This window comes from Corvus brachyrhynchos, unplaced genomic scaffold (assembly GCF_000691975.1).
Source record: "Corvus brachyrhynchos isolate BGI_N302 unplaced genomic scaffold, ASM69197v1 scaffold281, whole genome shotgun sequence".
In the NCBI taxonomy this organism is placed as follows: domain Eukaryota; kingdom Metazoa; phylum Chordata; class Aves; order Passeriformes; family Corvidae; genus Corvus; species Corvus brachyrhynchos.
Genome location: NW_008236509.1, coordinates 224,993 through 235,262, shown reverse-complemented (window position 1 = coordinate 235,262; position 10,270 = coordinate 224,993). Strand labels below are relative to the sequence as shown.

The 10,270-nt window shown below is 51.5% G+C and overlaps 1 protein-coding gene across 2 annotated transcripts in view; it reads left to right on the top strand.

Moving 5' to 3' along the window:
- BAHD1 (bromo adjacent homology domain containing 1) overlaps nucleotides 1-10,270 on the top strand; it is a 15,591-nt gene that overhangs the window by 4,154 nt on the left and 1,167 nt on the right. Inside the window, exons 2-6 of one of the 2 annotated variants that reach the window (XM_017726290.1) lie at nucleotides 604-962; nucleotides 2,540-2,699; nucleotides 3,842-3,918; nucleotides 5,989-6,080; nucleotides 8,308-10,270. The exon at nucleotides 8,308-10,270 is cut by the window's right edge and continues 1,167 nt beyond it. In XM_017726290.1, the coding sequence (XP_017581779.1) occupies nucleotides 604-962; nucleotides 2,540-2,699; nucleotides 3,842-3,918; nucleotides 5,989-6,080; nucleotides 8,308-8,497 (878 nt within the window). In that variant the 3' untranslated portion in view covers nucleotides 8,498-10,270. Of the gene's footprint in view, nucleotides 1-600; nucleotides 963-2,539; nucleotides 2,700-3,841; nucleotides 3,919-5,988; nucleotides 6,081-8,307 lie in introns of both variants that reach the window. The other variant, XM_017726289.1, reaches the window with a different exon arrangement.

The following is a 10,270-nucleotide window of genomic DNA, read 5'->3' as shown; positions in this document are numbered from 1 at the left end:
GCTTGTCTGTGACTCCTGAGCAGAGCGAGGTATTTCTCTCTGAGGCAGCGTCAGCCAAATTCCAACGTGCTGAGGTTCCTGTGTCTGCTGCAGAGACACAGTTTTGCTGAGGGTGCAGCATCTTGTGGTTGTGTTCCACCTTGTTTCATCTTTCTCGACATAATTTGGAGAATCTTCTCAATTTTCCCTGATTAGTAGAATTTGGCTTTTTGAAAGAAGCTGGCTGGTTTTGGCAGTGTGATTTAATCCTTCCCATTGTTTCGATAAGCTTTTTATTTTTTATACATATTGACAGGCTGAAACTGCTTTGGATACTGGCCAGCCTTGTGTGTATTCCTGGCTGGCATTACTTGGGATTCAGATGGGTTTGTTGTGGTGCAGTGTCATCGGCAGAGCACTGGAACACGCAGGCTCGGAAATGGCTTTGCTTTTACAATCCAGTGACAGTGCAAAATGAAGTTACAACCTGGAGAGTCTTTACTGCTATAATACAATAAAGGGGATTTCGGGGAAAAGTGGCCGTGGTGTGGGACAGTCCAAGCTGTGTAGTTGCTTTATGTTCCAGATGAGATCCGTGACTCATTTCTTCCCTTCCCTTAGAAGGCTGCAAGTCTCTGGACCAGCTGAACCTCACAATCCCGGTGGCAGGACACCCCGCGTCGCCTGTCCACCCGCTCTCAGGATGTCCTGTGCCCAGCGTGCCGCCAGCTGCAGAGCCCGTTCCTCACCTGCAGACCCCCAACTCTGACCCTCAGACCATGGCCCGAGAATGTCCTCAGAGCTCCAAGCCTCCCAGCGGCTCCAAGTCTGGGCTGCGGAATACTCCGGGCTGCCTGCACGCCTCCAACAGCAAAGCGACTGGGGGCCATTCCCACCCCAAGCAGCAGCGGATCAGCCGGCGCAGAGCCACCAATGGCTGGATCCCAGTGGGCACGGCCTGCGAGAAGGCTGTCTACGTCGTGGTAGGTGTCTGAGTGCTGGGGCTGGGCAGGGACAGCTGCCCGTGCACCTCCAGGCATGAAGGCTTGGGAGTTCTGGGGCTCGCTTCCAGGTGGAGCTGGTCACTAGGTGCTGTCTAGAACCTCTCGGTGAAATTCCGATGGGAGCAGAGGCGCTGCTGGCTCTGTTCCCTGTGTGCCCTGGTGTTACCTTGCACGGCGTGGTTTGGGAGGGGAGGAGAACCTGCTACTCTTGTGCTGACCTCAGCTGAAAGGTGACAGATCCTCCCGGCTCTGGCATGTACAAGGGTGGCACCTGAGGCACATGGGAGTTCATCCTTCAGGGATCATCCTCCAGCTGCTTTCTCCTGGGTAGGGCAAACCTGTCTGAGAAGGTGAGGGTTGTTGTAGCCTCAATTATAAGGGGCAGGTCTAGAGGCAGCCCTCATAAGGTGGCTGTCATTGATGGTGTCTGTAGCCCCACAGGGATCTCCCAGAGCACAGAGGACTGAGACAGTATGCTGGCTCCCAAATGGAATTTTTCTAGCACCCAAAATCCCCTTTCTTGTAACTTACATGGTGGCATAGCCAGTTTGCTCCTCCAGGGATTTCCTTTCTGTACTTTCCCGTTTGTTGTGTTCAGGGGCAGAGACTGGTTCCTGTAAGATGGGAGATTTCCTGCCAGGGAATTCAATTAGCTCCAATCAAGTCCACTTCAATTGTGAGAGAAGGCAATATCCTTCATCTTATTAAAGCATAAGAGCTTGAAATGGGCCACACGTGGTGTCTGGGAGGGTGGGACAAGGCACTGGTGTGCAGTAGATGTCAGGAGGAAGGAGGGCCGTGGTCCAGGCAGGATCTGTGCCACTGCTTGGTGTGGTGGCACAACCTTGGGCTGCTGAGAGCAGCAGCCAGGGCAGGCTTTGGAGCTTTAGCCTTTGGGACTGTGTTCAGGTGCCTAGGGCTGTGCCAGAATGAAGCCTGTCAAGGCCAGGAACTGGCCTTGTGCATCCATCCCAAAGGAGCAGTGAGGCGTTAATCTCCTTACAGTGCTTCCAGTCCTGCCTGGGAGATCTGGGGGTTAAACCATCCTGCTCAGGCGTTCTGAAATTAAACTTGGAGCAAAAGCAAGCTAAAAACGTTCATAGTCCCCAGAGTGATCATTTTGTACTGTCAGAGGGTACAAAGGAATCACTGGCAGTCCTGCTAAGGAAGGCTTTGTGCCACAGCCTCCCTGCCACTCCCTGCCCTGCTCATGTCAAATATTTCATGTTTTATTGGTTTTCTTACAGTGTTTGTATCAGAGAAACACATTGCATTCAAAACACACCTAGTTTTCGGTGCCTTTGAATAGAAAGGAAAAGCAGGCCTCCAGGTAGGCAGGTGGAAAGGTGATTTTCCTGAAGACTGTGGTTTTGCATGCAGAATGGAAGGAGCAAGTGTGTTTTAATTTGAAATAAGAGTATTAATTTCAGCAGTTAGGGCTTTTGTGAGATGTGCTGTCCCCGGCAAGCTGCTCCTCACTATGGTCACTGCAGAGGAGAACCGTGAAGTCGCCCTTTGCCTGTTCACCAGGGTTTTTTTGGTTCCTGTGTGTGCAGAACGAGCCAGAGCCGGCTGTGCGCAAGAGCTACCAGGCTGTGGAGAGGGATGGGGAGATCATCCGGGTGCGGGACACCGTGCTCCTCAAATCGGGGCCCCGCAAGAAATCCATGCCCTACGTCGCCAAGATCTCTGCACTCTGGGAGGACCCCAAGACAGGTACTGTGCCAGGAGAGTGTGTGTGTGCTCAACAGAGCAAGCTGGAAGAGCTGCAGGCTGGTTAGGGTGCCAGGGTGATGGAGAGGAGATTAGCAGGGAAGGGATGGATCTCAGGAGAGCTGCAGGCTGGTTAGGGTGCCAGGGTGATGGAGAGGAGATTAGCAGGGAAGGGATGGATCTCAGGAGAGCTGCAGGCTGGTTAGGGTGCCAGGGTGATGGAGAGGAGATTAGCAGGGAAGGGATGGATCTCAGGAGAGCTGCAGGCTGGTTAGGGTGCCAGGGTGATCGAGAGGAGATTAGCGCCATGGCTGCCATTTGGATTGTTCCAGGAACTGAAATGCTCCTTAATCACTCGTCTGGGGCTGATAATGGAAATCTTTCTGGATGTGAAAGCACATAATATTTGCCAAGAGCCCGTCTTAGCAGCCCTCTCCTGTATTATTTCATTGCTCAAACATCGGGGGAGCTGCTGTTTGCTCCAATCTAACATCTGGGCTGGGAGGTGGTGGGAACAGGGCTCTTCTGCAGCAGCTCTGATGGACCCCAGTAGAGCTGGGGATGGGAATTGTGGGGACTTATGGTGAGGTCTGGTGTCTGACTGGCACTCCCTGAGCCAAGGAGGCTGAGCCAAATGCTTTAAAGTAGATGTTGTGCATAAAATGGGGGGGAAAAAAACCCCCAAAATTCTGTGTAAAAGACATAAATCAAGGTGTGGTGAAGCCCATTGTGGTTGTGTCAGTGCAGCAGCAATTCCGCCCTGAACCTGGGAATCAATGCTGCAAGTTCCCACCTTAGAACGAGCATATTTTCCAGCTTGTGTGCTGAATGGATTCTTTTTTCAGGTGGAAATGTTTGATTTTTGAATCTTTGGGGAGTTTTTTGTGCCTGACTTCCTTGGGATGTTGTAACCTGTGTAGAAGGAGGCAAAGGTGTAGTGGAAAAGCAACATGACTGACTCCATGCAGCTTCTTGCTGTGACAAAGGGACACCTAGTTCAGCATGAAATATTCATCAGCCACAGCTGCCTCTCCGTGAGCGCTCTGGGAATGAAGGAGATGGAGCAGCAGGAGGAAGCTGGGAATGAGTGGGAAAACACTCAGAGAAAACTGAGGCTTGACTTGTTTTAATCCACATTGTTGCAGGGGAGCTGATGATGAGCCTCCTGTGGTATTACAGACCAGAGCACACTCAGGGAGGCCGCAACCCCAGCATGCACCAGGTGAGTCCGGATCCGGGCCAGGGCATCCCGGGCTGTCTGTGCTCCTGCAGGAAGAGGAGAGTGCCCCGAGCATCTCTCTGCATTCCTGGGTGGCCTCAAGCTGAGTACAGCAGAGCTCTCTTGGCTGTGATGCAGCTGTTGCCAGATGTGTTGAGTGGTGGTGTCCTATAGATGGGCTTTTCCCCCAGATTTATTGTCCTGTGGAGAAACTCTGGGCTCTTACAAAAGCTGCTGAGTTTCTTACATGGAGGCTCTAACAGAAATTGCTGAGTGTTGATGTTTCTCCCTTTAATCTGAGAAAATTCCACATATTAAGTAAAAAGTAATTTTGACTGTTACCTTAAGAATAAAGGAAGAATAAGTTTATACTGAATCAAGATCAGACACCTTTCCAAAAGCGTATTCTAATTCCTACAGGGCTGGAGAGCCTGAAAAGCTCCTGCTGCCATTTTGCAGGAAACTGGAGTGTCTGTGTTACGTGCTGCCTTTTAATAAATCCCTTAATCTGCTTCTTCAACTCCAAAAACGTGTTAGTTTTGTACAGAAACGTGGATGCATCATCCTAGCCCTGCATAGATTTAGGATGAGAATGAAAGTCTGACTTGTGGATGCTGTGCCAGGATAATGGAGTTGCTTTTTAAAGAAGAAACGTGTGAATCACTGTGACTTCACACCTTGCTCTGCTTCGAATGGGCTTGTGTTGGGTGACAGAACAAGCTCGTTTTAACTGGGAATGAAGAATTCACTGCTGTGTTCAACCCAATTTTAAACATTTGGTGCTTTCTTAATTTCTATTACTTTTTTAAATAAAAAGGGAGGGGAGGGGTTAAGAGCAGGACTTGGGAGCAGTCAGGGAATTGTACCTGCCTGGCTTGCAGGGCACAGGTGAGTTTCTAAACCAAAATGTGTCACTTTATAAATGAAAGGTGAGTGTATCCAGTTGCATTTCAGTCCAGGGAGAATGCCAGGAGGCATTAAGCCAGGTTTTTGCAAACCCGCTTAATTACACAGGTCTTCAAACAAGAGAGAGCTTGGGCTGAGGGCTGGGTTGGGCTTGCCAGCGTGACTCAGGTAGTTTGGAGTCAAGGAGTAAACCAAAACGCCAAGGTGCAGAAGGCAGGTGTAGCATTCCCAGTGTCCCTGATCAACCCTGTCCCCTAATGTTCACCCTTTTGTGAGTCTTCCCTTCCAGCAAAGCAGAAATGGAGCCTGCAGGAAATGCTTCCAGACTTGTGCAGGGCATCTGCGTTCCCAGAGATCATCTCTGCTGATCTAACCATACCTGAAATTCTTCTCAGTGGCTCTGTCCAGGTTATTCAGTGTCTAACCAATCCTGCCTGCTGCAGAGCCAAATTCCCTAAATTACTCTGGGAAAAATTGTAGAGAAGTTTGCCGATAGAGGCTGTGGCTGCTCCTCCTTGGATCTGTTCAAGGCCAGGCCAGGTTGAATGGGGCTTGAAGTAACCTGGTCTAGTGAAAGGTGTCCCTGCCCATGGCAGGGGGTGGAACAAGATAATCCTTAAGGTCCCTACCTAACCAAACCAAACCATTCCAGGACTCTATTCCATGATTCTGAAAAAGACTGTTGCTACTTCTCTCACTAAACCAGCCTTTTTAATTGAATTGAGGAAGTGGTTGGACAAGAAGGGTTTCCATAAGTTTTGATATAAAGATGGATTAGAGAATCCAGGAGGAAAAGGGAGACCGAGGGGTGCAGCCAGCCATGGCCTTGCTGCTGAAGATTTTTGTGGCATTGGAAATTCATGTGAGATTGGGGCACTCGGTCTCACAAAGTGTGCTGGGCAGGGTGAAATGATGGGAGAGCCAGTGTTGCTCGCTGTTGCTGGATAAAACTGTGGTGCAGAGCACTTGGCAGGTGCCTGGGTTATGTGGGACACTGGCTCTGAAGAGTATTCACCATGGGCATGCTTCAGTGACTCCACGTTTAGGTGATGGGTGAAGGTGTGAAGCTGGCCCTTCCCTCTCTGGGTGGGTGAGGGTGTGGAGCCGGCCCTGCCTCCTGGGGCTCCGGACCAGCTGAGTGACCTGTCCCCTCCCCTCCTGGCACAGAATGAGATCTTTGCGTCGCGGCACCAGGACGAGAACAGCGTTGCCTGCATCGAGGAGAAGTGCTACGTGCTGACCTTCGCAGAGTACTGCAGGTAGGTGGAGCTCTGAACCTGCTGCACTTCCCAAACCTCCCCCTGCCTCCAGCCTCTCTCACTGTGCCCATTTCCAGCCATCCCGGCTGTCCCAGCCCTGTGGGCTGTTGTCTGCCTCAGACACTTGCTCTGCTGCAGGCTGGGGGCTTCTCCCACTCCAGATCCCTTACCTGTCTGGTTTGTATAAAATCATGGAATCGTTTGGGTTGGAAAAGACCCTTACGATCATCGAGTCCAGCTGTTCCCCCAGCACTTTCAAGGCCACCACTGACCCATGTCCCCAAGTGCCAGATCCACACAGCTTTTAAATCCCTCCAGGGATGGCAGCTCCACCACTGCCTTGGAAAGCCTGTCCCAAGGCCTGACCAGCCTTTCCCTGAATGAATTTTCCCAATATCCAACCTAAACCTTCTCTGGTGCAACTTGAGGCTGTTTCCTCTCGTCCTGTCCTTGTTGCCTGGGAGCAGAGCCCAACCCCCTCTGACTGCACCCTCCTGTCAGGGAGTTGTGGAGAGCTAGAAGGTCCTCCTGAGCCTCCTTTTCTTCAGGCTGAGCCATCCCAGCTCCCTCAGCCGCTCTTGGTGCTCCAAACCCTTCCCCAGCCTCTTGCGCTCCTCTCAAGAAACTCCCAAATACTGATGCTTGTATGACCTTGGTACCACTGCCTGTGGTTTCAAGGAAGACAGGAACAAGTGTGCAGGAAAACATGGAATTGGAGCTAAAAACTAAGTGAGCTAGGGAAGAGATCCTATATATCCGTCCCTTGTGGGAGACAGGTGCCAGACTACCCAAAAACCTGCTGATACACATGCCAGTGTTTGTGCTGGACACCAGATCCTGGGATTTTGGCAGCAGCACCCCTTGGAGCAGCGACTCAGGCTGTTACAGTTGAGCTCTTGTTGATTGAATTGCAGCTTTGTCAGTAAGAACTTCCCAGTATCCATATTCCAGCCTGGCATCCTGTGATGGATGCACAGGGCTCAAGGAAGACAGGGATTGAATGGACACAAACCCGTAATGCAAACCAGTGCTTTAAATCTCTTCGGTTCTGCTGGGTGCATCTTGTGGTCTGTGCAGCCCTGCCACGGAGGGGATGCCTGAGGCCTCCTCCTCAGCCTGCTCCTGGCCCAGGGCTCTGGTCTTGGAATTTCTAAAAACAAACTGGTATACAAACTCTTTAGAAGCTGAATTTTGATCTTTCTTTTGAGGACACTAAAACAAAAGCCCCTAACAAACAAAAAAATATCCAACCTAACCCCAACAACAAGAAGCCAAAGCCAACCAAATTAAGCCCACCATCCCCAAGCTTTGGATCAAAGCAGTTGCTTTTGTTTCTAACACCCCAGTCTTCTGGAGCAACTACTGGCAGGAATTTTTTCATGCTCTTGTGGGTCAGGTCACCTTTGAGTGATGTTCCCTAAAGGCGTCCTGAATTCTTTGTTTTCCTAAGAATTGGTGCATAAGCATTTGTTAGGGGCTAATTAATAAAAATAAGGCCAAAGCAGTAAAAACCAAGGTGGTTAATTGCTGTCATCTTTGGTGCTGTACAATATCCACCAGTATGGAAATATAAACTTGTGTTGCTTCCTGCAGGAGTTCTCTTTGAAAAAGCTTTGTCCACATTCCTTCCCTTCCCCTTGTCCTCCAGCAGCTCCAGGGACACAGGCAGCAGGAGAGGGAATGAGTTCATGGTCCCCAGCACAGGAAGGACATGGACCTGTTGGAGCGAGTCCAGAGGAGCCCGTCAGGTTGATCAGAGGGATGGAGCACCTCTCCTATGAGGAAAGGCTGAGAGAATAGGGATTGTTCATCCTGAAAAAGTGAAGGCTTCGGAGTGACCTAATTGCCCCTTCCAGTACCACAAGGGAGTCTACAGGAAAAATGGAGAAGGACTGTTTACAAGGGTCTGGAGTGCCAGGGCAAGGGGAAATGGCTTCACATTGCCAAAGGGCAGGGGTAGATGGGATATTAGGAATAAATTCTTCCCTATGAGGGTGGTGAGGCCCTGGTACATGTTGCCCAGAGAAGCTGTGGCTGTTGCATCTCTGGCAGTGTCCAAGGCCAGGTTGGGTGGGGCTTGGAGCAACCTGGGCTAGTGGAAGGTGGAACCTAGTGGAAGGTGTCCATTCCCATGGCAGAGGGTGGGACTGGATGAGCCTTAATGTCCCTTCCAACCCAAACCATTCCAGGATTCTCTGATAACTGTTCCAATGTGATTGCCCTACAGATTTTGTGCCTTGGCAAAGCGTCGAGTCGAAGGGATCCCGGGCAGGAAAACCATCATGGTTCCTCCCTCAGAGGAGTATTCCACCCCTCTGCACCGCAAGGTGCCTGAGGACACGGACCCCGAGCTGGTTTTCCTCTGTCGTCACGTCTACGACTTCAGGCACGGGCGCATCCTGAAGAACCCGCAGTAGCACAGCCCTTCCTTCGGAGCGCGGCGGGAGCAGGCAGCACTGGAGCGCCCATGGCCCGGGACTCCTGTGCACTCTCACCCACCTCGTGCTGCTGCAGGTCCTGGGACTCAGGAGCGTGCGAGGAGCGGAGCCTGTGGAGGGAGGCAGCAGTTGAAAGCACAGCACTTCGTTAAAAGCATAAATGAAAATATATACGTAAAAAATAAATATATGTATATAGATATAGGGATTTGCATAAGTAAATCTATATCTATATATGTACGTAGAGCTGCATCTATTGGGAGGGTTTGCGGGGGATAAAAGCTAGGAAGCAATGCAGAGCCATGGCTGGGGAACGGCAGGAAGGTGCAGGAGGGATGTGTCGGTGCAGCGTTGGTTGAGTCTGGCTGGGACAGTCCGTGGTTTTCAGGCCCTGAACTGAGCCCAGTTCCTTGGCAGAGCACAGGAGAGTCTCCTTGGTCCCGCAGGACAGACTCTGAGGATTCCCACAGTGAGAGCTTCTTCAAAATACAGCTTTGGGAGCTGCCTGGGTGCAGAGTGGCCTTGTGTCATGCTTCGATAGGTTGCTCCATCAGGAGAAGAGGTGACCCCTGTTCTCCCTCATCTTTTCCCTCCCCTCAGCTCACTGCTCCGTGATTCACCACCTAGACTGGGGCTTGGAGCCTGCCCCATGGTGGAGCAGAGGGAGCTGGCAAGGTGGAAGGTGTTACACCCCAGTGTAGGGTTAGAGCTGGGCCGAGGTCCCAGGTGTCCTGACTGAGCCCACATGATCCCTATGCCCCATCCCAAGGCCCAGCATTCACCGGCATGCGCCGCTCAGAAGCTTGGAGCTCACGAAGTGGGCTCTGCTGGGGAGAACCATGTTTCCTCTTCTCTTTGAGTGTTGCTCTTCCTCTGATGGCTCAAGGGGCCCTAGATTTTCTTCCCAGTTTGTTTCCTGTAATGTCGTTTACAGTCCCTGCTTATCTGTGTGTCTGCAGTGGGAAGAAGCCAGAGGGGAAAGTGGCAAACCCTTTTCTTGCGTGTTTTTGGCTTTTTTAAATTCCTTCCCCATGTGACTGTCCTGATCCTGGGAGTGCTGTTGAAGCTATCAGCAGCCTCTCCCTCTCCAAACTCATCCCGGTGTCCAAGCAAGCTCACCAAAGTGGCTTTGTGGCTCCTGAAAGGACCTGAGCATCGGGAAAGGTTCGCATGGACCATGCGAGCCCCGCAGGTCCTGCTTCTTGCCTTACCTGTACAGATCCCAGACAGACCTTAGCTTATCTCAACGCTAACTTGGAGTTAATCCCAAAGCAAACCAAAGGACAGTGTCACATCCCGGGGAGTCACTGCACCAAGCTGGCAGCCCAGCCCGAGATTGCACTAACGTACAGCAGAACGGACCCCGTGCCACCCACATTCCGGCTGGCTGGAGCCGCTCACTGAAACGAGGGATCTGCGTTTTCCCGGTCTTTCGGGGCTTCTGAACTTGTGTTCCATGGTGGAAGTGTCCGTTCTGCTTTAATGTCCTATCATTGGAAGCAGCATTCCCTGTACTCCCTGGGGATGCAGGGCTTGTCACCTTGTTCCGGTGGCCACACACCTGCCCAGCCTGGAGAGAAAACCCACGGCATCCAATACCTTACATGGAATAGTTCAGGCACGCAGGAGTTCTCCAGAGATTTGCTCTACATACCAAAGAGGGGAACGTGTCTGGAGGCAATGGCTTGAGGGGGTGACAAGATCTGGCACCTGCCACAGCGAGCGGGCATCTCCTTGCAGCTGGGGGGTGCG